Raw genomic sequence first — 25,774 nt, forward strand, 5'->3', positions numbered from 1 at the left:
ACAAGGTGTATGTACCCAGGCCCTGGCGAGCTCCTCTTAGCCTAAGTTTTCAACAGCCAGGAGGTCAGCTTTGATCAGGGAAACCGCTAGGACAGCGGTTCTCAACCTGTGGGTCGCCAACCTGTGGGTCTCGACCCCTTTGGGGGTCGAACGACCCTTTCACAGGAGTCGCCTAAGACCATCGGAAAACACATATATAATTACATATTGTTTTTGTGATTAATCACTATGCTTTAATTATGTTCAATTTGTAACAATGAAAATACATCCTGCATATCAGATATTTACATTACGATTCATAACAGTAGCAACATTACAGTTATGAAGTAGCAACGAAAATAATTTTATGGTTGGGGGTCACCACAACATGAAGAACTGTATTAAAGGGTCGAGGCATTAGGAAGGTTGAGAGCCACTGCTCTAGGACTTCATGAAGAAGGAAGATAGATGACATAGAGGGAGGGCTACCCACTACCTGAATCTAACCCACTACTTTCCAGATCAATTCCATGGAGCTTCACAATTCACATTGTGTAAATAGTACTGCCTCAGAAACTTCAGGACCTGCCCCGGAACACAGCAATGTACTTTAGTGCAATACTAATGTTATGATCATTGAGCAAAGTTTTTAGAGAGCAAGGATTTTTAAATATTCCCTAAGGACAAATTCTGGGGCCTAAAAAAAAAAATCGCGATTGTCAGAGGTCATTAACATTAAGCAAAATAACTCATCCAGCCCTAGCTAGTTTGGCTCAGTGGATGGAGCGTTGGCCTGGGGACTGAAGGGTCTCGGGTTAGATTCCAGTCAAGGGCACATGCCCAGGTTGTGGGCTCCGTCCCCAGTGAGGGGCGTGCGAGAGGCGGCCGATCAATGATTCTCTCTCATCATTGATGTTTCTATCTCTCCCTTCCTCTCTGAAATCAATAAAAATATATTTAAAAAAATAACTCATCCAGGCACTGATCGACCTCCAGGGTATTGACACTCCTTCGACAGAAGTTGCCTCACCATGAGTAGAGCTGGCCCTAAATCTGCCCTTGCTGAGTCTCTGGAGGAGGGAGACAGCAGTGGGTCTGTCGCCCAGGTGGGTCTATTCTTGCTGTGTTCGGGATGCAAAGATCTGGCGGAGACGTGAGTACTGCGAAGGGCTGAGCAATTCGGGGTAGGAAGGACGGAGTTCTGTGCTTCGCTTGGTGCTCCAGTTCCAGAGAGGGGCGATAGCGGCGGGGGGGCCGGTGGTTGGAATGGTACCTTTCGGCCCGGCTTTTAGCGTCGCTGGCTGGGAGAGACAGATCTCGGAGCGCTCAACCTGCACTGGGGAAGACCGCTGCCCGGGGGAGCAGGGTGGCGGCGCCAGGTTCCTCCTCCTAGCGCGCGGCGCCCGAGGCTGCTCATCCGGAATAAGCGCCCTCTTCTCCCCGGGCTCTGTCCCTCTGCAAGCCGGCTAGGCTGTCGCCGCTGCCCCGCTGCGCGCCGTGGGATCCCGAGGCTGCCTTGCCCGGGATCGCTAGGCTGGCCGCCCACTTCCGCCGCCAGCCGGAAGTGCCTGCAACCCGCGGTGGAGGGGCTTCCGGTGGGGCCGCGAGGTAGCTGAGGCTCACCATGGCGGCCTCCTTGGCCGGGAAGGAGCTCGTGTTTGTCACGGGGAACGCCAAGAAGCTGGAGGAGGTGCCGGGAGGGTGTGGGGGGCCGGCCAGGAGGCGGCTGGGCGGGCAGCGTGTGGCCAGGTCGGCTGGGGACGGGGCGGAGAACTGGCTTCCGGGAGGAGGAAGCACGCGGGAGAGTCGCGCCGGGGGAGCGGAGCGCCGGACCCGCAGGGATGGGTCGGATGGAGCGTGCGGGACGGGTCGGACCGCGCGGAGTGGGGCGGCCGGGGCCGCAGGGCTGGTGAGTTCAGAGGAGTGGCGGGGTCCTCGGCACCTGTCCCGAGGTCACTTACTGAGCTAGACTTCAAAGCGGGCTCCCGACACCCTTCTGAGCTGATCCGGGCCGCGCTGCTGGTTCGAGGGCGACAGGGCGCGGGACAGACATCCCACCTGGGCCCTCCGAGCCCTACCGCGGTCCCGAAATGTGGTCCTCAATGTCGGTCCTCGCTGAGGAGTGCGGTTGGTTAGAGTGTCATCCTGATAGCCAAGGTTGAGCACATAAAGAGTCAACCAGTGAATGCATAAATAAGTAGAACGACAAATTTCTCTCTTTCTCTCTAAAAATCAATAAACTTTTTTAAAATTAAAATTTAAAAATGTGATTGTACCGGTAAATGATATTTTGAGACATCTCCTATAACTGTATGGGAGGGAATATGGCAACATCTGTGATTTTTTTGGAAAAAAATCAATGTGATCGCTGTCTCCTGCACGCCCCCTACCAGGGATCAAACCTGCAACCCCGGCAACCTTTGCGGGGGGGGGGGGGGGGGGAGAGGAGCCCAACCAACTGAGCCACACCTGCCAGGGTGACATTTGTGACTTAAAGGTCACAGGTACCCTGGCCGGTGTGGTTCAGTGGTTGGAGCGTCGACCTACCTACACACTGAAGGATCCTGGGTTCTATTCCCGGTCAAGGGCACGTACCTGGGTTTCAGGCTTGATTCCTGCCTCAGATCAGGGCTCAGGTAGGAGGCAACCAATGTGTTTGTCTCACAATGATCTTTCTCCTTCTCCCCGTCCCCCTCTCCCTATCTTCCTTCCATTCTCTCTAAAAATCATTGGAGGTGGGGGAGGGACTGCTAATGCTATTTTGGTTTTCTATATTCACAATTAAAAGAGATGCTAAATTTCAGATAGGGGTTATTAAAAATTAACCAATGTCACCCCAATACATTCAATAAAAAATAAGTTAATTTAAAAAAAATAGGGTTTCTGGGAGCATGGAGAAGGGAAGTGGGTATTCTGGATGGGCAGTTAGCATGGGAGACCTGAAGTAGGAGATTGTGGAGATGAGGGAGCTGACCTGCTGGAGCGGACCCTGAAGGCTGGGGTGAGGCTCATGGGCCTGATTAGTAAGTTTTAGGGTACCTGATTAGAATGGCGGATGAGAGCTTGTGTAATAATGGGGAATCGTTAACAAATGGTGATAAATGTTCTTTCATGTTGCAACAGGTCATTCAGATTCTAGGAGACAAGTTTCCATGTACTTTGGTGGCAAAGAAAATTGACCGTATGTCTCTGTTTTGTTTTATTTCTTAAAGATAGTTTGATTTCTCTTGTCAGCTGGTGACCTGACTCTGTATTTCTTTTTCCTCATAAGTGCCGGAGTACCAGGGAGAGCCTGACGAGATTTCCATACAGAAGTGTCAGGAGGCAGCTCGCCAGGTGCTTGCTCCACATGTGTGCTCTGCTCACTTCTCTTGTCCTGGTGGCTCTGGGGCCTGTGCCTGCTGGGGATGAGTGGAGAACAATAGCGTGGGCACAATTGGGTATGACTCAAGGACCTGCCCAGGCCTAGCTGTTCTGGGGTTAGTTCATGTTGGCCCTGGAATACTGCCTTTCTCACCCTTGACTGTATAGTATCTCCCCAGACCACCACTTACACACATAATTCTCTCTCTCTAATTCTCAGATACATACATTCCAGCCCCAAATTCTCTCCACATCCATCCATCCCTGCCCTCACTTATCTCTGTGGAACTGAGAAAGAGCACTTTCAGAAGGGTCAGGCTGCCTGACTATGAATCCCACCTTTTCTCTTACCGTGCCTGGAGCGGGCTTTACAGCCTGCCAGGGCTTTTGGTGTCCCTATCTCTCAAACGAATATAAGAGATTAGCCAAGGGCTAATCCCGGTAGCAGGTGGACGGACCTCTATATGCTGTTGCTGCAGATTCCAACCAGCTGTGGGCCTGGCTCCAGCTTGGATGGCCTGGGAATTCAGGGCTGCAGCAGGGACTGTTGCTGGTAGCAGGTCTCAGGGCTGTATTTCCTTGTGCTGCAGGTGCAGGGACCTGTACTGGTGGAGGATACTTGTCTGTGCTTCAATGCCCTTGGGGGCCTCCCTGGCCCCTACATGTGAGTGCTCCCCCTTACAGAGCCCTGCCCCCAAAACCATCTGAACTTGGAAATGATTGGTTACCTGATATCACAGATCATTCACTATCTTGGCATCAACACCAGTATTTCACATTGTCCTGAGGAAGGATTAGGGATGGGGAAAGGCATGCCTTTCTTTTGTAAAGTGTGAGAATGTGATTGTGTAAGTGGGGATGGGCAAGGGGAACCCACCTGTTGAAGAGGTACATTCCTGGATAGATCGATTTCAGGAAAGAGAAAATAAGAAAGTCAAGATCTGAAAATGGCCCTGGCTGGTTTGGCTCAATGGATAGAGCGTCGGCCTGCAGACAGAAGGGTTCCGGGTTCGTTTCTGGTCAGGGGCACATGCTCGGGTTGCGGGCTTGGTCCCCAGTGTGGGGCGTGCAGGAGGCAGGCGATCAATGATTCTCTTTCATCATTGATGTTTCTGTCTCTCCCTCTCCCTTCCTCTCTGAAGATCAATAAAAATATATTTTTTAAAAAAAGCTGAAAATGGGTTTCCTATCCAGTGCTCTAGACCCCCTTAGAAGGTCTTGTTGTATCTCTAGGATACAAATACCGCAATTTAAATGCCCCTCTCAGTGGTTAGGGGGCAAATGCACACCAGTGCTGTTGCTGGGTCTTGGATATGTATATATTTAACATTTAGATTGCCAGTATGTTTGCCAAGGCAGTAGCACCTGTATACACTTATACACTTATACATTGCCCCATATTTGCAATGTGGGGAGTATAAAGTGTTATCACATGCAGTTTTATTTTATTTATTTATTTTTTAAAGGGTATAGGGAGGTATATTTTCTTTTTTTTTTTTAATATATTTTATTGATTTTTCACAGAGAGGAAGGGAGAGAGACAGAGAGTTAGAAACATCGATGTGAGAGAAACATCGATCAGCCGCCTCCTGCACATCCCCCACCGGGGATGTGCCCGCAACCCAGGTACATGCCCTTGACCGGAATCGAACCTGGGACCTCTCAGTCCGCAGGCCGACGCTCTATCCACTGAGCCAAACCGGTTTCGGCATTTTTTTTTTTAAATATATTTTATTTATTTATTTTATAGAGAGGAAGGGAGAAGGAGAAGGATAGAGAGCTAGAAACATCAATGAGAGAGAAACATTGATTCAGCGGCTTCCTGCACACCCCCTACTGGGGATGTGTCCACAACCAAGGTACATGCCCTTGACCGGAATCGAACCTGGGACCCTTCAGTCCGCAGGCCGATGCTCTATCCACTGAGCCAAACCAGTCAGGGCCACATGCAGTTTTAATTTACACTTGCCTAATTATCACTCAGCTGGAGGCCTTCATTGAATTATTGATTCTTCTATGCATTGCCTGTTTGCCTCCATTTCCTTTTTCCTATTGGATGATTTGTCTTCATTTTGAGTTGAGACATTTTGTTTGTTTGTTTTAAATTATTTTTTAAATTGCTTCTTAGAGAGGAAGCGAGAGGGAGAGAGAAACATTAATGTGAGAGTGAAACATGGACTGGATGCCTCCAGCATGCCCCCTACTGGGGATTGAGCCCTCAACCTGGGTGTGTGCCCTGCCTGGGAGTTGAACCTGCAACCTGTAGGTGCACTGGACGATGCCCAACCAACTGAGCCACACTGCCCAGGGTGAGACATTTTTTTAAAAATATATATATATTTTATTGATATTTTTACAGAGAGGAAGAGAGAGGGATAGAGAGTTAGAAACATCGATCAGCTGCCTCCTGCACACCTCCTACTGGGAATGTGCCCACAACCAAGGTACATGCCCTTGACTGGAATTGAACCTGGGACCTTTCAGTCCACAGGCTGACGCTCTATCCACAGAGCCAAACCGGTTAGAGCGAGACATTCTTTATCATGTGAATCGCTTGGCTGTCCCAGGGCTCTAATCCCTGGGGGACTGCAACCCAAGAAGAAGGTGGTCCGAAGATCTATCTCCTGGTGTCTGACTCACCTTTGTTTGTCTTGCAGAAAGTGGTTTCTGGAGAAATTAAAGCCTGAAGGTATTATTCCCTTTATTTCTTCCTTTAGATCTGTTGGGAATTGAGAATCCCGAGGTGGCCTAGGGGAGGGCCCCACTTGTAATCAGGAATCTCAGGTTGCAGCCCCACCATGGAGCCCTTCTGTTCACCTCAGTTTCCCCATCTATAACCTGCAGCTCATACTTTCCCTGCACACCTGACTCTAGGGGGCGCTGAGATAAGGAAGGAGTGGATGGGAAAGGGGTGGTGGGAGCTGTGAATTTGAGGAACAAAGGCACTGCAGTTGATTTTGGGTGAGAGGACTGGCCCTACTGACTGCTTGCCAGTCCTTGCCTCAGCCAGGGCCTGGCCTGGGGGTTCGGGTCCCCTCCTGGGCCCCAGCAATGCCTACTCTGTCACCTACAGTTGTAGGCCAAAATGTTCCCTCTTTAGGTGCTGCTAAAACACTTTATATTAATGAGCATTTAAGCATATATAATAGTAGAACAGCAAATGAACCCCATCTCCCCATGACTCAACTTCCAGGTTTATCACCACAAAGCCTATCTGATGACATGTATAAAACCCCCAGTTTGGCATATGTCCCTCAATCTGGGGCCTCAGGGTGGGGAGTGGGGGCTAGCTGGCACCGACTGCGCTAAGCCCTCACTGCACCTGTCCGCAGGTCTCCACCAGCTCCTGGCCGGGTTCGAGGACAAGTCGGCCTATGCTCTCTGTACATTCGCATTCAGCACTGGCAACGCAAGTGAGCCTGTGCGCCTCTTCAGGGGCCGGACCTCGGTGCGTACCCATGCTGGTTCCTCAACATGCCACCAGAGGGCGCTGAGACTCCAGCTCTTGGCCCAGTGTCTTCTGCTGGAAGGTAGTGGGAAGGCATCCAAGCCAGAGTTAGTTCGTAGGACTTTGCCCAGATCTGCCCCTGGGCACCATCAGAAAAAATGCTATCAGTTCCGAAATCTATGTGACCCTGTGTCACAAATAGAAATTTTTTGATATTTTATATATTTAAATGCCATTTAACAAAGAAAAATCAACCAAAAAAATGAGTTTGCGTATCACCTCTGACACACGTGTCATAGGTTCGCCATCACTGACCTAGAGCTCTGCACTGTATGCCTTCCTGAGAAGCAAATGTGGAAACTGAAGAAGACAACTCCCAGAGCTATATCTACATCCCAGACTTCTCCAAGTTCCAATCTCCTTATCCAACTACTTGAATATCACACAAGCTTTCTAACTTTTCATGTTCACATAGAATCTTCCCCCAACTTATTCCTTCCCCAGCTGTCCTTCAGCACCTCATGCCTACCTGTGAGGTTCAGCAACTTCTCACAGGGCCCACACCACCCTCTAGCTGGCTGCATGCACCCCTCCCAACCCCCCCAGTATATTCCCACATTGTGGGGATTCACTCCTCTGCTTTCTCTCTTCTGCTCAGGATAAAATCCAAGAGTCCCACTGTAGCCCACAAAGCGCTATCCCAGAGACTCCACCAGGGGTTGACCACAGAGGTGTGTTGCCTTACCTGGTTATATTTGTGTGTGTGTGTGGTTAAAAACACATAACATAAAAGTTACCATCTTCACCGTTTTAAGTGTACAGTAGTAACTATATGCACACTTGTGCAACAGCTCTCTAGCAACTGTCCCTTTCCCCTCTCCCTAGCCCCTGGCATCAGTTTCTAAGAGTCCAACTTCAGACACCTTATATAAGTGAATGCTGTAGTATTTATGTTTTTGTGACTGGCTTATTTATGATAATATCTTCAAGGATCAGCCATATTGTAGCATGAGTTCGTTTTTAAGGCCGAACAATACTCCATTGTATGTAATGCCACATTTTCTTTACCCATTTATCAGTCGATGGGCATTTATTACTTCCACATTTTGGCTACTGTGAATAATGCTGCTATGAACACGGGAATGTTCTCTCAAAAATCAGAACTTTGAACAACCACAGGCCCTGCTGACAAGGCCAGGTCACTGCTGTCCCTACCATTCCCTATTGTCGCCCCAGCTTTGGCTGCTTCATGCACTTTGTTGCTTCCCAGCCCCCACTTTACGCAGGGTGGCCCTGTTTCTTCATGTTCTTACCTGAGCTCTCTGAACGTAATCACATTGTCCTTTCAGCAATGCATATGCCAAGCCCTTCCCCATCTCAGGGCCTTGGCATCAGCCTGGAATGTTCTCCGACTGGAATGTTCTTTTTTAAATTAATTTCAGAGAGAGAAACATTAATGTGACAGAAACATCTACTGGTTGCCTCCTGTACTCACCCCGACCAGAGATCGAACCCATAACTTGGGTATGTGCTCTGACCAGAAGTTGAACCCTCGACCTTTCAGTCTGTGGGACAACAATCAACTGAGCCACACCGGCCAGGGCCGCCTGGAATGTTCTTGCTCTATCCCTGAGGCCTTCCCAAGTCATTCTATCCTGTTCTTGAGTCCAGCTCCCTGTTTGTTCCCTTTAAGCCACTTGGCATTTGGTAATTTGTTTACTAGTTTGATGCCCGTTTTGCTTAAGATCCATTCTGTGAGGGCAAGGCAAGGCCTGCTGTAACCCCAGTACTGACAACACTGCCTGCCTTCCTGCAGATGTTCATACAGTGTGTTACTTGGGTATGGTTCAGAGTAGTAACTGCCTCAGTCTCCCTGCTAGCAGGAGCAGAACTCACCTTTGGTCTAAATAACTTGGAATTTATGTGGCTAATCCCCATCCTCTACTACCTCTCTTATATTTTTTTAAATTGCTTTTTTTCTTTTATTGCTTCCATGGCAACATGACATTTTGTGACACTGGGCTATAATTTGTTCTCTTTGTAACATTTTTCTGTTGGAATTTGCTTATTACAGCCAGTATTGAGCTCATTTTTAATTTTTTTCTTTTTATCTATTTTTAAATCTTTATTTTTGAGAGTATTACAGATGTCCCTCTTTTTTCCCCCCATTGCCTCCTTCTACCTGGTTCCCACCCCATCTCTTCACCGCCCTATTGTCTGTGTCCATCGGTAATGCCTACTAGTACATGCATGTAAGACCTTTGTTTAATCTCTTCCCACCCTTCCCCCTCTTCCCTCTGAGACTGTTAGTCTTTCCGTGCCTTTGATCCTATTTTATTCATCAGTTTGTTTTGTTCATTATATTTCTTGTTCGTTTATTTTTAAATTTGGTTGTTGATACGTATTGCCATTTTATTCAGATTTTTTATCTTTTCTTCTTCCTCTTCTTAAAGAATACCCTTCAATATTTCATGTAGTACTAGTTTGGTGGTGATGAACTCCTTTAGCTTTTTCTTGTCTGTGAAGCTCTTTATCTGACCTTCAATTCTAAATGATAGCTTTGCTGGGTAGAGTAATCTTGTTGTAGGTCCTTACTATTCATCACTTTATGAATATTTCTTGCCACGCCCTTCTGGCCGCAAAGTTTCTGTTAACAAATCAGCTGACAGTCTTATGAGTGCTCCCGTGTAGGTACCTAACTGCTCTTCTCTTACTGCTTTTAAGATTCTTTCTTTGTCTTTAACCTTTGGCATTTTAATTATGATGTATCTTGGTGTAGGCCTCTTTGGATTCCTCTTGTTTGGGACTCTGTGCTTCCTGGACTTGTAAGTCTATTTCTTTCACCAGGTTAGGGAAGTTTTCAGTCATTTTTTCAAATAGTTTTTCAATTTATTGCTTGCTCTTTCTTCTCCTTCTGGCACCCCCATAATGCAGATGTTGATACACTTAAAGTTTTCCTAGAGGCTCCTTACACTATCTTCATATTTTTGGAATCTTTTTTCTCTTGCTCTTCTGATTGGATGTTTTTTGCTTCCTCATTTCAAATCGTTGATTCAATTCTCGGAACCCTCTATTCTACTGTTGAATCTATAGATTATTTATTTCAGTTAGTGTATGTTTAATTTCTGACTTTTTTTTATTTTTATGCTCACCCGAGGGTATTTTTCCATTGATTTTGAGAGAGAGTGGAAGAGAGAGGGGAAGATAGAGAGAAACGTCGATGTGAGTGAAACACATTGATAGGCTGCCTCCTGCACATGCCCTGACCAGGGCCCGGGTCGGGGAGGAGCCTGCAACCGAGGTACATGCCCTTGACCAGAATCAAACCTGCGGCCCTTTGGTTCACAGGCCGACACTCTATCCACTGAGCCAAACCAGCTAGGGCCTGACTGGTCTTTTATGTCTTTGAAATTTTCACTAAAATCCTTGAAAGTCTCACTAAGTCCCTTGAAGATCTCGTTAAGTCCTTTGAAGCTCTTATTAAGATCTTTGAATAATCTTATAACCATTGCTTTGAACTCTATATCCAGTAGCTTGTTTGCTTTCATTTGTAACATGTTTCTTTGTCTCTGTGTTTTGACTGCTTCCCTGTTTCTATGTATTAGGTAGAGCTGTTATGTCTCCTGGAATTGGTAGAGTGGCCTTGTGTAATAGGTGTCCTGTAGGGCCCAGTGACTCAGCCTCCCCAGTCACCTGAGCTGGGCACTTTAGGTGCGCCCCTGTGTGGGCTGTGTGCACAGTCTTGTTGTAGTTGAGCCTTGATAGGCATCATGAGAAGGAATTGGCGTCACTGGGAGGAATTGGCCTCCAGGCCAATTGGCTCTGAGGACCAGCTGCGTCTATAATGGAAGAGCTGCTATACAGGAGACACCCCTATGGAACAGGACGTGCTTCAGTGGGGCTTTGGTGCTCACTGAGTCTGCCCCTTGAGTGTGTCGCTTGTGGATGTGTAGAGTTGTAATCTGGTATGGTCTGAAGCTGTCCACTGGGTCACTGGCTCTGAGGCCTTCTGGGAGTTGCAAAGTCAGCCACTGCCTGGGGCCACCTGGCAAGAGCTACAGAGAAATCTGCAGATGGCTGCTATTTGTATTGGGCTAGGAAGTGCCCAGGCGAGGACAAGCTGTGAGGCCAGGCAGGCTGATGCTAGTGCTGGGTCTTGGACCTTTTATTGATAGGTTTCGGGCATGCTGACTCCAGCTGCTGCTTGTTTAAGAGAGTTTTAGCAATGTCTGAAACCTGAGCCAGTACAGGCCATTTCATATGGAAAAGCAGCTGCAAACAGCTTGGGTGGGGCTGAAAATAGGATAGGGCGGGGGTCTCAGATTCACCAGGGGGAATGAACAGTGTGGACCATGCTGATGGAAACTCAGATATGGCTGCCAGGCAGCTTTGCGATGGGAGAGGTCTCAGCACAGGAACAATGACCCCTGTGAACACTACTGTTGGGGAAAACTCACCCTCGAGTTCTTGTCCCTGTGCCAGACAGTCCAGTTCCTCCCTGTATGTCCCTGGACACCCCCAAAGCTGCCATCCAGCACTGAAGCTCAGGACCATATAAGTTCTTGTGCAGGCCCTTTAAGAGGAACACCTGGGACTCCAACTGCCTCTGTGTCACTCAGCCACAATCCCCGCTAGTTTTTTTTTTTTTTTTATAATATATTTTTATTGATAGCAGAGAGGAAGGAAGAGGGAGAGAGAGAAATAGAAACATCAGTGATGAGAGAGAATCATTGATTGCTGCCTCCTGCACGCCTCCTACTGGGGACCGAGCTCAGAACCCCGCATGTGCCCTTCACCTGAATCGAACCCAGGACCCTTCAGTCCACAGACCAATGCTCTATCCACTGAGCCAAACCGGCTAGGGCCCCGCTAGTTTTTATAGCCTAAAGTTATGGGGACTTCTCTTCCCAGCCCTGGAACCCTGGGCTGGAGGTCTGGTGTGGGGCTGGGACCCCTTGCCTCTCACAGGAGGCCTTGGAGATATCCCTCCTGATTAAAGAAACTCCACATGTGGGTATTGGACCAGCCCGTTCGATGCCTCTGGCCTCCTACCAGTCTCAATGCACTTTCATCTTCTCTAGTTGTAGGACTTCCATTCAGCCAGCTTTCAGGTGGTTCTGAATGATGGTTCTGTATTTTAGTTGTAATTTTGATGTGGTTGTGGGAGGTGGCAAGTACTAGTGTTTACTTATGTCGCCATCTTGGTTCTTCCCATTTTTTAATTTTTTAATATATTTTTATTGATTTCAGAGAGGGAGAGATAGAAACATCAATGATGAGAGAATCGTTGATTGCAAGCACCCTACTGGGGATTGAGCCCACAACCAGGCATGTGCCCAGATTGGGAATCAAACCATGACCTGGTTCATAGTTTGACGCTCAACCACTGAGCCACACTGGCCAGGCTATTGACCTCATTTTTATGTTGAACATTGTGCTAAGTAATTTCTATCATGTTATTTCACTTAATTGTTAGAGCCTGTCTTTTGAGAAATGCAGTAATAGCAGGCATAGGGCTCATCTGCAAATTCTAGGGACTTTAATCTCCTATTAGGAGAAAGTGTTTTCTGTCAGGTTTTCACAGTTGACTCTTCAATAGGTCACCATTTGGCAAAGCTGTAGAGAGGGAGGGTGGCTACAGGGGGGATATCAAGTACATGTTTCTCCCCTGTATGTGAGGGGAGAACTGCATTTTACTTATGTGTTTAGCAAACATTTGCAGGCATTGTGGGCCCATTGAAACCATGTATTTTTAGTAACTAGGGTTTAACCAAATCCCTAACTAAACTCAGACTGGCTACTGCTTTCCTCTAGTGTATCTCCTCCAAACCCAGTGACATGCCTGTCCCCCTTTCCTCTGGCAGGGCCGGATTGTGGTACCTCGAGGCTGCCGGGACTTCGGCTGGGACCCCTGCTTTCAACCTGATGGATACGAGCAAACGTAAGCAGCCCGGTTTCTTCTTGGGGTCAAACTAGCCATGGTGTGTGTTGGGTCAGTGCCCCACCCAAGTGTGCAGGCACGCGGATATGGACAGAGTCAGGCTCTGAGACTGCCGTTCCAGCCGAAGGCAGCTCTGCTGGGGTGGATGCAAGGAATCTGGGTGGCCCAGTCCACGGTGGGGGAGGCAGCCAGGCGTAGCTGGGAGACCTGGGCTCGGGCTCCAGCTCATAGCAGAGCAGCTGTGTGACTTCAGTGTCTTCCCCTCTCTGACCTTGGCTTGTCATGTATATATATGACAGTTTTGGGGGTGGTCTTCTGACTCCCCCTATCTAGTTTGGAAAAATGTTAGCACTTTTGCAGCCTTTGGTGGGCATCACATTAAACCCCCTTGGTGCTGAGTGTTCTCAGTATTTCATACCAGTTTCCTCCTTTATTGACATGGGGCACGTTGGCCAGTATTGGAGTCGGGTTTCCCAGGCTGGAGCGGCCCTTAGGGAGCATGGCCTAGGTCTCCAAGTGGCCAGACAGGGCTGAGGACAACATGAAAGAGCACTGTCCGAGAATGCTCTTTGGTGACAGAAGTGTTGTATACATCTGTGCGGCCCAGTCCAGTAGCAATTAGCCACAGGTGTCTGTGGAGCATTGAAAATGTGGCTAGGGTGCCTGAGGAACCGAAATCGTTTTATTCAGTTGTAATTGGTTCAAATTTAAATGGCCACTCGTGGCTAGTGGCCAATACTGGACAGCACAGATCTGAAGCCCACCATTGGGGTGTGGGATGACCACCTCACAGGAGTCCTGGCATGGAGGACAGGCCAGTGGCCGGCTCACCTGCCCTCCCCCCGCAGGGTGCTAGAGGAGACTGCTGTGTTTACTGTCAGGCCTCACTGCTTCCTGTCAATAGATGACAAAACCGATCAAACACGCAGCTCATCCCCTTGTCCCCAGCTTCCCTTAATGACTTTTGGACACACTGGAGCAAGTTTAATATCCTTCCACAACCATCAATATGAGTTTCTACCTATAGGGGATTTTAAAACGTTTCAATTTTTAAGAAAGTAGCTGCTACCCTTTCCTGGGGAATCCTTGAGCTTTGGGCTCTGGAATTAACTGGGGGGAGGGGAGTTGGATCTCTACCCTCCCTGATCTGGGCTCCCTATTCTCTAAGCTGCTGCTGTCGCCCCTTAGGTTCGCAGAGATGTCCAAAGCTGAGAAGAATGCCATCTCCCATCGCTTCCGGGCCCTGCGTGAGCTGCAGGAATATTTTGGCGGCCTGATTTCTAAGAATGATGATGAGCATGCTCAACGGGGATCTGGGGAGGGCTAGCCTGAAACCTCCATCAGGCAGGCACCCCCCAAGTATGTCCTTTAGGGTTACCACTTCCTGGGGGTGTTGAGATTGACAGCCCCACCAGACCAGCCTCACCAGTCTGGAGGAGCAGATGGCTCTGTTTGGAGGAGCTTTGGGCAAGGGACACCATTGGTCTCTGCTACAGCCTCCAGGACCCGAAAGGACCTCAGGCATTACATGGGCCTTGACAGAATTGAGGGTTTGGGGGAGAAATTCTCAGTGTGTTTTAAATGCGGCAAGGAAAAATTCTGGAAGGCACTCCAAAATAAACTGGATGTATCTGCTTTGAAATCTGCCCCAGGCGGGTGTCTGTCTCCTGAATCCCTTTTGGCAGGAGCAGGAAATCTCTTAGGTGGAAGGGGAAGGGGTGTTGGTGGGACAAGGACAGCACTGTCCAGGTTGTTCGCATGCCCTTGCTAGCTGGGGTGTTACATCGTTCCTTTCATTCTTCAAATCTCAGATCAAGGGCTGACCTTTTCCATGCCAGATCCATGCTGTTCACCCACCCATCGAGTGATGCCAATGCCCAGCTGGTCTCCATGGTGTTTGCTGGGCTGGGAGTGGGCCGTGTGGGAAGTCTAGTGCTTTTGCTTTGTGGGGTTATACATCAGAACAGCTCAAATGTTGGCTTATGATTATAATTCCAAACTCATTTTCAAAATATACATATAGCCCTAGCTGGTTTGGCTCAGTGGATAGAGTGCCTGTGGACTGAAGGGTCCTGGGTTTGATTCCAGTCAAGGGCACATGCCTGGGGGGTTGTGGGCTCAATCCCCAGTGGGGCGTGCAGGAGGCAGCCAATCAATGATTCTGTCATCATTGATGTTTCTATCTCTCCCTCTCTGAAATTAAAAAATAAATAAATAAATATATATATTTATAATGTGGGGTGCTGGGGACTTGCCTGTTCCTCACTTGGTGATTCTGGACATGACATTCCCATCCCTGCTGCCCCCCTCCCCCGCCACTCAGGGGGATACCCAGGCTACTGGGGAGGGGGCTCCAAAGGCTCATGTGCCACATGGGTGGGGCAAGGCATCCCTATTTGTTACTCAGCTCCTTCCTGAGTTCTGTCCTGCACAGTACACTCTGCCCCCTTCTTTTAACTTTAGTACTCATTCCCCACAAACAGCATTGCTTGGTTGGAGGGTGAGGTGTCTTGGTTGTGCCTCAGTCTCCATTCCCCCTATCAGTGCACAAGCCCCCACCCCATCTCCCACTCAATCATCCATACATCTGATTTCTACCAAGCGGAAGGTGCCATCTCACTGCTGGGTTGCATTCCTCACATTTCTGAGATGTTTGAGCATCTGTGGCCATTCCTGTTAACATTTTGGGCCCCCCTTTCCCTGTTCACAGCCTTTGCCTCTTCTATCAGAGTCACCGTCTTATGTTGGTTTGTAATAATTCTTTGTATATCTAGGTCTTAGTTCCTTTTTCGTTTTAGATGTAGCAGATGTCTTCTCATCTGCTCCTTTGGTCTATGGTGTATTTATTAAGTCAGTCCTAAAAGGTGGTGTGATGGGGTGTCTGTGAAACAGTGCTCTGCCTACCACTGCTGCTGCTCCCAGGTACGTACAGGGGCGCTCCTCTGAGCCTTAGACCTGTGCCCCCCCTGCCTGCTGCCACTGTCATGGGTCCTGGCCAACCACCAAATGGCCAAGCCAGAAACATGGTACCTTCTCCCCTCCATCAGACTGATCCCCACCAGCAATGCCCTGGTGCAGGATGCAGCCCCTGCCCTACCCTACCTCCCCTACTTAGAATCTACCCAGCAGACCAGATAGTTCAAAACTGCCAATCTGACCTACACACCTGTTTTCAGTCTCCGATCAGGCTGCTCTGCAACTGTCTCTGAGAGCCAGAGCCCTTTGCTGTCAGTCCCGCTAATCTCCCCATGCCAGTCATGCTCTATAGTGGCCCCAAGCCCTCTCCTCAGGGTCCTCACACATTCTGTTCCCAGACACTTCCCCTGTAGGTTCCTGGCAGCACAAAGGCCGCCTGGATCTTCATTTCCCTGTTGGGCCAATATTCACTGTGACAGCACAGAAATGGCACTCTACACATATGGATCCCTTTTATGCCCCTTCCCCACGGCACTCAAGTGGCCTTCAGAGGCTAGGGCAGGCTACAGAGGTGAGACAGCACATAGGAGCATAGAAACAGGAGCTTTATTCTCTAATGTGCATACAGCAGATTCCTTATACAATCAAGGAAATGGTTTCTCTTTCAGGCATCTGACTCTTTTATCAAAAGAAAATCCATCCTACTTAGTCCCACCCTGGGCAGAAGCTGCCCTGAGCAGTTTTGACCCAAAGCAAAAGGCAATGGGAAGTACAGGCACACTCCATGGAACCCCCACAATGCACACACGCCCTAGGCCTTTGGGACAGCTGTGAGGGGGGCAGCATGGAGCAGCACTCCAAGACACCCACTCCTCCCCACAAAAAGTCACAGCCGGGCTAGGAAGACCAGGAGGAACCAACCAACAGGGAGTGGCCAGGGCCTGCCAGTCAGCAGCTCAGTGATCAGCATCCATGGCGTCCAAGTATTTGGCTTCAATGATTAGGGGCAGCAGTTTGTAGCTGAGGAGGGGAGGGAATAGGCAGAAAGATGAAGATTGAATCAGGGAGAAGACAGAGGGCCCCGTCTCAGCAGCCCCACTCTTCCACCCAGCTGGTCCCACCTGCCCTCTGCCCACCCTCCCGTACCGGATAGGGATCATGGTAATCATGATGAGGGGGAAGATCATCTTCATGTAGGGCAGGGGGCTCATGCCAAAGGCACAGAGCAGCAGCAGCTGCAGGACCTGCAGCCCCGTGAAGTAGTGTATCTTCCTCTGAGGCACCTTCCTGATATAATGGGTGGGTGGGTATGAGGCCTGTGGGTGGTAGGGAACCAGGTGTGGACAGGTCTGATGTTGCTGTATCTCCCACCCACATCCCTCGCTCAGGGCCAGATGCTCACCTGGTCCTTGAGCAGTAGGACCAAACGCTCAAAGAGCTGGTTGGCATCGATGGAGGTGAGGGCAATGTAGAGGAAGAGGCCATAGAGCACAGGCTTAGGGATCCACTGCAGTGGGACGGGCAGCAGCAGGAGGGAGAGGCCCACTAGGATGCTGGCGCCCAGGCTGGTCAGCCGCGTCTCCTTCACGTTCATGATCCTGTGGTCCCAGAGCACCGCATCACCTCCAGCCCCAGTCCAAGGGGGCCATGCCCCACCTTGGGTCACTTGTGACTCTCAGGCTAGGGCACTGCAGGGCCATATCCCTCCCAGGGCTATCCCACCTTAGGGCCCATGTGACTCTTGCCTCAGGCTTCAAGGGGCCACTGTCACACTCACGTGTCATAAACATGCCCACTCTCCACACGCTGCTCCACCAGAGCCAGTGCCCGCACGTGCATTGGGGAGTGGGGGTAGGCAGCGTGGATCCAGGGCATCCCAAACAGAGACAGCCCTGTGTTGATGATGGCGATGAGCAGGAGGTCCCAGTGGTAAGCTGTGCCCTTCACTAGCCTGCAGCAGAAAGGCGGGAACATGTATCAGATAGAGCCCCTGTGGGCTCCTTGGAGGGGGGCACCCTGCTCAGCCCTCCCTTCCCAGTCCTGTGAACCTGTTCTCTGGTGCGTTAGCTAAGGCAGCCACCAGGTTCTGCTCAATGAAGAAGAGCATAGAGAGCAGGAAGCCGAGGCCCATGGCACTGCAGATGGCTCCCAGGGACTGCGAGTGCATCTCCGCCATCTTAAACAGGCTCTCACGGGGGTTGTAGCGGAACTTGCTCACTGCAGCAAGATACAGACCCTGCTCCAGCCTGCAACTCCATGGAGGCACCCCACCCCACCCCACCTGCATGCCGGTCCAGTCCCAACTCACTCTTAATTTCCCTGAAGCCACAGGAGCCAATGAGGGAGAAGGTGAGCACAGCGATGGGCAGGGCACAGTCTGACAGGATCTCCCGCATGTAGGGGTGCAGGTAGGGGCTGGGGACAGAGGAGGGAGGGTGTATCAGCCTGGTCCAGGGGCTGTGTCTCCTTCCCCTCACCTCTAGGCCCCCCCTCACCTCTTCTTGAACTGGTAGAGGGTGTAACCCAGCCAGAGCGTGCCCAGCATGATAAGGAGGCTGAGCATGGCAGTGTCCCGGTGTGGTTGCTCAGGTAATTGGCTGCTCTCTGGGTTCAGTTCCAGCGGGCTGGCCAGGAGGCTGGTGTTGAGGGCAGTGTGGAAGCTGGTGTTGAGGCTGGTGCCAAGGTCCAGCAGGCTAACCAGGGAATTGTGAACTAAGCTGCGATTCCCAAGGTGGTCGCCGTAGTAGTACTTCTGGAAGACTATGGACACAGACCAAAAGGCCTCAGCCATCTGGGTTCTGGGAGACGGGGGCCCAGCTTCCTCCTAGATGTGGGGTGAGGGGGCCCTGAAGGGAGAAGGGGCATCTGGGAGAAGTGAGGGGAAGCTGGCCCCATCAATTTGCCCATCCACCCACTACTCCCACCCCTTGCCGCTGTCCCTCTGCCCTGTCTGACAGTGCATTTCACGTGGCCCAGGGCCTCTGATCCTGCCTGGAGCAGCCCTGTCACCCTCTAGCACATGTGGCTGCTGCTCCCCAGAGCACCCTGGAGCACGAGAACAACCTTAGCTTGCATGCTGCTTGACTGCCCTGGCCACAGCCCATAATCCCCCATCTTAACTCCGATCCCTCTACAGCAAGTGGCCATTAGGTAAATACTCACTTTTGGTCATGCCCTTGACAGCATCCAGCACAAATGTGATGGAAATGAACAAGGCAATGATATCTTCTGTTGACCTGCCAGGGGATGATATGCCTCATAAGATGGGGGTCAGTTGTTGTGGGTGGAAGCTTCCCTGAGCCTCAGTGTGACCCCCCACCTCCTACTGCCATGAAGAGGACCAGTCCCAGGCTTTTCCCCTTGGGGGAGCCCCATCCCCTCTAGGGTTATAGGACCTCAGAGGCTGGCATTGGCTGACCAGATCCCTGGCCTTGGTCTCCCTCCAGTTCGAAGGTCCCAGCAGTTCAGGGAAGGCCCTGTCACCTCTTGAAAAGACTCATGATCAGGCTGAGGTTGAAGAGGGCATAAACTGCAAGGAAGAAACTGTTCCACAGGCCTATCCATGCATAGAAGGTGTTGAAGTCCAGACTGTAGTCATCACAGATGCCACGGATCACTGCAGGCAGCAGGACAGGGGTGGGCGGTCAGGACTTGGCCGGGGCCAGGGACCACGGGCACCATCTCCCTACCACAACTCCCACTGCACCGTGAGTGTAGAGGGCCAGAGGCGCAGTTGTCAGCAGCACCACCAACGGCTGCCCAGAGAAGAGCGCATACAAGAGGCCTCCAATGCTCTGCCCAGCCATGCTCTTCTGCACACCTGAGGAAGCGGAGTGATCAGGCAGGCACTACACCCGGGGCACCCCCCACTGACCTCCAGTCCCTTACCGATGGCGCCATTGGTGTTCTCATCATTGAGGGTCCCAAAAGCAATCGTGGGCAGGAGGCAGGCGAAGTAGAGGAACAGAGTGGTGGTGATGTACTTGCCCACAGTCCTGTTTTTCCCGATAATGCCTAGGACAGGACAGAGTGTTGGGGATGCTGGACAGGTATACTTGTTGTCCTGTGGTCTGAGCCACACAGGCCGAGCTTCGGGGGACCGCAGAGCACATACCATCAGTGAAGTCCATTGAGTACACGGCGAACCTGCGGGCGAAGTCCTCCCGGATGCCCTTCCCCACAGGGAAAAAGTCGTTGTGCTGTATGGGCTATAGCAGGGTGCCTGTTAGCTCTGCGCCCATGCTCTGCAACCCCCACCCAGGCCCACCTTGACCCCCCCGCCGTACATGCTGGGGTTTCTGGGTGTTGGAGTTTCTGCTGTAGCTCGGTGTGGTGAGGTTTGGGACCTGGCCCATCATGGTGAGCAGTTGTCTCTGATGTACTAGGGCCGCCTTGAATTCTTCCTCTGTGTGGGTCTTCAGGAGTTTCTGGCGGAAGGTGATGTCCAAGAACATGGTGGCAAAGGTGCGCCCCACCTCTGTCGCAGTCTTGGTGCTTTTCTGGGGGTGGGAAATGGGGGAATCACATCTGCAAATCATTGTCAGAAAACTACAAGGGTTAGGTTGGGGCAGCCAAAGAAAGGCCCCTATGTTTGAGTAATTTTTAAAAATACCTCTTTTCAGTCAGGAAGGAAATACAACCTTTTGGGCAATCTCTGGGGGAAGTCAGGGCTTGATGAGGACCTAGCAAGATGCTACAGAGAAACCCAGGAGGGCCGAGATGAAGGAACAGGGTAGAATGAGGCCTTCAGATGCCAGGACTGTGGCGTACCCCAGCACATGGAAGAAATGCCCCCAAGAAGACAGCCAGGTAGCCTGGAACCCTCCTCTCCAGGAAAGCAGTCCACCCCTCCTCACCATCTTTGGTGGGGCCAGCACCAGGATGACGAATCGCACCTCACAGGAATTCTCCCCCCAGTTCTGCGGGCGAACCAGGCGGCTGATGCAAACGTGCCGCCTTTGTAGGGTCTTGGAGGTGCAGCTGGCAGGGACAGGGGAGGGCACACAGTTGCCACTGCTGGTCGGGGAACCCCATCCCGAGTACCTAACTTGGACCCCCAGTGACTTCTGTTAGGGATAAGAAAGATGACCAAATGGGATGGGAATGCTCCCCCTCTCCCCCTGAACTGGGTTGGCCAGCCTCTACAGGGACATGGGATACCTGGCTCCACGGTGATATGTAGGGAGGCCCACTATGGTGGCCTGGCAACTCACATGATGCAGAGCCATGACTGCTGGTACTGTACCCCTGTGACTGTGGAAGTGACTCCTTGGATGATATCTGACAGCAGGTGAACTGAGGACAGGGTGTAGGGGGATAGGAGGTCAGCTGGCCCACCTCCCTGACCTCCCTGCCAAGGATGGGAGATGGGCCTTACCTTTACCCTCCATGGGGGCCCCAGCATCAGTGAAGAGCATGGCCATGAGCATGTCCAAGTTGCAGTCAGGCTCAATGGTGCGGGGGTTGTAGACTATGCGGAGCACCATGGCCCGCAGCACCTCATCCAGCGAGGTGGCTGTCTCGTTCAGGATGATGCTGGCCCGTGCCAGGAAGCCATCTAGGTCTCGGTGCGCTCGGATCTCTTCCCCGAAGTTCTTTAACTTCAGGTACTGTGGGGACCCCACACAGGCCCAAGAGTGAGACCTGGCCTCTCCTCCATGGTGGCCCCACCCTGGCTGCCACTTCCCACCAGGACCAACATCCCCTTCCAGAGGGGAAGGTCCTAGCAGATGAGCTCTGGCCTAGTGTGAGTTCCCCGTGTCGTGCGAGAGGGGAGCAGCTTGAGCTATCTCAGGGGAGCAGCCACCTCCTGCCCCGACTATAGGCCCAGGACTCAGTGTCTCCTGTCCTGCAGATGGGCCACTCACCTTTCGAGAGGTGTGGAGGAGCCCACAGCCACCAGACGACTCACTGTCTGCTAGAAAAAAGGGAGATGGCTCATGGCACCAGCCCACCTCTTCGGGTCTCTCTTGGTGGACTGGAGCCTACCTGCCCAGTCTCCAGTCCCCTGCCCTCCCCGAAGTCTATCCCTGCTACAACCACCATACCAGCCTTGGTGGGCTGCACCTCGAGGTTGACGTTGACAAAGAAACGGATGCTCTCGCCAGACACAATGGAGGAGTTGACGGTGTTGAAGGCCTCTTCTGTCAGGCTCTCCTCATGGGTTTCAGAGGCATCATCTGTGTCACACTTGAGGTAGCCTGGAGACCCAACCACCACCGAGAAAAAGACACCCCAAGAGGGCCTGGCCGTCAGCGCTACACCCCAAAAGGGACTTCACGACCAAGGAGCTGTTGTCCTGGGCTGTCCCACTTGGTGCACTCTCAGAGAGTGGCCGGGGAGGCCTCGCGTAGGCCAGGAAGGCAGCCTCAGGCCCAAGTGGATAGAGTATATAGTCTTGGCTCCACCCAACAACTTTCAACCAACATTCTTCAGCTATAGGAACCAGGGCCTTGCACTATTCTGACCCATATCCTTCAACCAGAAAAACAATATGTTCATTCTACAAACTTTGAGCTAGGAACATGGTGTAATGACACAGTTATGACTGCCTAACCCCTACCCTCCTAGAACTTCCAGGTTACAGGACCCAGACCTGCCTGGCTACCCAGATGGGATCATGGGAAGCCAGAGCCACTGCAGTATCCACACCCCTCCTTCCCCACCTCATTGGTACAGGGTCTTAAGGCACCTCCTCCCAGGTAGGGCCTGGGGCAAACCATCAAGGCTGAGAGACATAGTCCAGACATCATACAAGACCCGGGAAGCAGGAGAGCCTGAGAAATAGAGCAGAGGCCTGACGGGGGATAGGACTTGCCGAAGGAGGTCTCTTCTCAGCCTCACCCCCATGGTGAGAGAGGGGCATGCTGTGGCGCCTTGGGATTCCCAGAGCACAGAACCCTTGGTCTGCCTCTCAGTTCCTGCAACTGCCCCACAGCACAGGCTCCCGCCTCTGGGAAGGTTTCCTGGCGAGGTGCAAATGTTCTCACCTTCCCCAAGCCCTGCTGGGGCTCCCCACAGCCTCTGGGATCACCGTTTGAGACAAACCTGCTACCCATGCCCTGACCCCTGGCCCTTCAGATCCAGTCCATGCCCCACCTCGATTTCTCATGCCTCAGGCCAGCTGGCCAGCACCCCAGCCATGCCAGCTCCTGCCCTCTGAGTAGAAGGCCCAGAGAGCCTTCTTCAAGGCTCACAGAACCCTTCTCCTCTGGCAAGTCCTCCTAGGGCGCCGCCTCACTCTTGGCCCAGCTGGCACCTCTTCCTGACCATGGGTCCCTTTTGGCTCACTACTTGCGGGTGATCCCAGGAAAGGGACCTTTGTAGCTCAGAGCCCACCAATGCCTAACACCTGTGCAGGGACAGGGACGGGCCAGCAGCATGCCTACATCTGCCGGGCAGTGCTGGTTTCCTCTGCACATCCAGGCCCTGTCCCTCATGTTGTCCTGTGCTGAGCCTGGGCCCTTTCTGGACAGGAGGTGCTAGGCTTCCCCTGTCAAGGCCCCCATGGACTGGTGAACCCGAGGTCTGCACTGCACCTAGATCCCAGAGCAAAGCTTTAAGGTCAAAAGGTGTCCTTCTGACTTTTGTCATGGAGCTCATGTCCAGGAAAAACTCATTCCTCCCCAATTCCAGGCTTCCTTTGCTTTGACAATCTAGTTCTCAGCCCCAACCTGCCCCAGCTTCCCCTGTCACCCGAAGCATCCATTTTTCTCCCATGCTGTCCCTCACACTGCCTCCTTCTTCCCAGGACCTCCCCAGCTGACACTACCAGGTCCCTCTAAAGCTCCCTCCTCCATCCTTAGCCCAGCCACATGCCTAATTTGCCTGCCAGCAGCCTGGCACATGCAGTTCTCATGCCCTAGGGATCCTTGGTAAGAGCACATCACCAGTCTGTCCAAGCACTGTCCCACTAGACACCTCTCTGATGGCCCTGCCAGTTCCTGGGTCTGGGCACAGGCAAGGCAGCACAGAGCCATCCCAGAGACGGGGGAAGGGAAAGTTAGAGCAGAGCTAGCAGGGAACACAGAAGCCGAGTCACATTTCTTTAGAGGGACAATGGCAGCCTCTCCCTCACAGGGCTGGGCAGGGACTGAGGAATGCAGGCATCTAAATCTTTGGCCTCAGGCTGGTTAGATAACCAGAACATTGTAAAAGTGAACCAAGGGACATCACTAGATGGTCTATATGGCCCAGGAGGGAGAGCAGCCTGCCCTCCCAGGACCACACCACCACCAGAGACCTGCCCGGGTCCAGGCGGTTTCAGCTGCCTCTCTAACCACACCACAACCTCCTTAAGGGCAGGGTCCAAAGGCATCCCAGCACCAGTAGAGGACCACAGACAGGTGGCCGGTGCCAGGGGCACCCAGGTAGTTGGACTAGCACTCCCAGATGCTTTTGATCAAGGAGTTCTCTCTAGGCACACACCCATCCCTGAGTGTACTCACCTGAATCCTCAAGGTATCCATCCTGCGACATGATGGACGAGTTTTCTGCAAGGAAAGTCAAGAACTGTTACCAGCTCCAACGACCCGCTGTGGACAGTCTCTGGTGCCCATCTGCTCTCCACCCCACACCAACCCTGCTAATTTCTTCTTACCCTTCCCAGGGACCCAACCCAGGCCAACCTCAGAGAAAAAGGAGCAGGGGACAGTAGGAGGGCGGGCCCGAGAAAGCCACGCCTGTTATTCTTTAGCCCATCCGCTAGAGACTGCCCAGGTGAGAAGGCAGAGATGTTCTCGGCCCGTTTCCTCCCAGGGTCAATAACAGTACCCTGTGAGATAGCGAGGGAGTCACTGGTTGCAGAACCCATCAGCCTCCTGGACTGGAGGTTGGGGGGCTTGAGCAGGCTGGAGGAGGTATCCTCCGCCCTCCCTGTATTATCCGGCCCACTTCTCCGGGTTTTCCTTCGCTGCCAAGCCCAATACTTGGGATCGAGCTCTACTGTGGACACATTGGTCCTCTTGAACGCTTTCTCCGGGGCTTTGGAGCCCCCCACCCGCCTCCCGGCCATCAACACCCATCACACGTGCAGCCCCCAACTTCACGCGCCCGAGCCACACGAAACCGAAGGGGCAACGGCTTCCTCCCCTGGCGCCTCCACCCGCGTCCCGGGCCTCCTGGGAGGCGGAGCCGTTGGTCCGCCCGGGGGATGGAAGGGGAGCCGTGCGCGCTCCCCACGCCGGGCCCCGGATGGTCCCGCTGTTCGTGCCGCGCCGGGCGAGGAAGGAAGCCGCAGAAAGGACCGCGTGCACGAGAGGACAGCGCCTCTAGGCTCGGGGACCCTGGGGGTCGCGGGTAGGAGGCAGGACGCCGACAGGCGAGCAGGGCGGGAACTGGGCGGCAGAAGGGAGGACGCGGTCGGGACGGTGGCGGTGGCGCACACCCGGCTCCCATCCCGGGCGCCCACGTGCACATAAATGTCGGACAAACAAACTCCAGGTGTCCGAGTCCCGTCAGCCAGAGGCCCAGGGACCACCACCAACTGGCGGACCCGCGCAGAACGTAAAGGGAGGCCCCGAGGCAGCAGCGAGCAGAGAGCGCGGCGCTCGGGCGCCAGGGACCCCCGGCTCCGCCCCGCCCGCTCCCAGGCCCCCAGCCCTCCACGGCCACCTCACTGATGCCAAAACGTAAGAATCTCAAGACGGCGAAGCAGAGCATCAATTCCGTGCTCAGCGCCCACCCTGGGCCTCTCCCCACCACCTCTCTACCCGCCAGGCCACCCACTCCCTCGAATCCGGACTCCCTCCCCCCCCGCCCCCGGCTGGAAAGCCCCCATGACCCTCTCACCCAGATGCCCCGGGGCCCTTGCAGGGTGGCACCCGCGATGCCCCAGGGCCCCGACGGCTCCGAGTCCCCGCCTTCGCTGCGGAGAGCCGACGGCCTGCCGTCGTGCCCGCCGGCGCAGGCACCCACCGCCAGGCTGGAAACCGAACACACGCCCGGAGGCCTCGGCGACGGCCCGGGCGATCGGCTGCCGGACGGCTGCACACACGCACGCACACCCGGGCTCCGCACCCCGGGCTCTGGCACCCCAAACTGGGCGTCTCGGGCGAGACACCGCAGGGCGCTGGCGACACACCCCCAGCGCCGCGCCTGGGTCCTAATGCCGCTCAGACGCCCCGCCC

At 52.6% G+C, this 25,774-nt stretch overlaps 2 protein-coding genes across 8 annotated transcripts; one reads left to right on the top strand and one right to left on the bottom strand.

Annotated features, from left to right (window-relative positions):
* The first annotated feature begins 1,515 nt into the window (after positions 1-1,515).
* Positions 1,516-14,377, top strand: ITPA (inosine triphosphatase). 2 transcript variants are annotated; one of them, XM_023760280.1, is made up of 8 exons: positions 1,516-1,669; positions 3,103-3,160; positions 3,251-3,315; positions 3,933-4,006; positions 6,000-6,031; positions 6,675-6,872; positions 12,655-12,731; positions 13,920-14,377. In XM_023760280.1, exons 1-7 carry the CDS (start codon positions 1,604-1,606, stop codon positions 12,714-12,716), a joined length of 555 nt encoding a protein of 184 aa, XP_023616048.1. In that variant the 5' UTR covers positions 1,516-1,603; the 3' UTR covers positions 12,717-12,731; positions 13,920-14,377. The 2 variants fall into 2 exon arrangements, with proteins under 2 accessions (XP_023616048.1, XP_006096467.1); XM_006096405.3 differs by having other exon boundaries at positions 1,518-1,669; positions 6,675-6,790.
* A 1,854-nt stretch (positions 14,378-16,231) lies between these two features.
* On the bottom strand, positions 16,232-25,688 carry SLC4A11 (solute carrier family 4 member 11). 6 transcript variants are annotated; one of them, XM_023760298.1, is made up of 20 exons: positions 25,563-25,688; positions 24,095-24,139; positions 21,695-21,847; positions 21,515-21,564; positions 21,025-21,256; positions 20,861-20,942; positions 20,504-20,627; positions 19,934-20,146; positions 19,762-19,855; positions 19,536-19,661; positions 19,354-19,467; positions 19,131-19,263; positions 18,810-18,883; positions 18,143-18,407; positions 17,956-18,062; positions 17,696-17,864; positions 17,425-17,598; positions 17,050-17,245; positions 16,794-16,963; positions 16,232-16,667 (listed from the first exon to the last, which is right to left on the bottom strand). In XM_023760298.1, the coding sequence occupies exons 2-20, from the start codon at positions 24,123-24,125 to the stop codon at positions 16,604-16,606; spliced, it is 2,571 nt and encodes an 856-aa protein (XP_023616066.1). In that variant the 5' UTR covers positions 24,126-24,139; positions 25,563-25,688; the 3' UTR covers positions 16,232-16,603. The 6 variants fall into 6 exon arrangements, with proteins under 6 accessions (XP_023616066.1, XP_023616067.1, XP_014317822.1 ...); XM_023760299.1 differs by having other exon boundaries at positions 25,437-25,654; XM_014462336.2 differs by lacking the exon at positions 25,563-25,688 and adding an exon at positions 24,420-24,905 and having other exon boundaries at positions 21,515-21,561.
* Positions 25,689-25,774: the final 86 nt, after the last annotated feature.

Source organism: Myotis lucifugus, unplaced genomic scaffold (genome assembly GCF_000147115.1).
Source record: "Myotis lucifugus unplaced genomic scaffold, Myoluc2.0 scaffold_178, whole genome shotgun sequence".
Classification (NCBI taxonomy): domain Eukaryota; kingdom Metazoa; phylum Chordata; class Mammalia; order Chiroptera; family Vespertilionidae; genus Myotis; species Myotis lucifugus.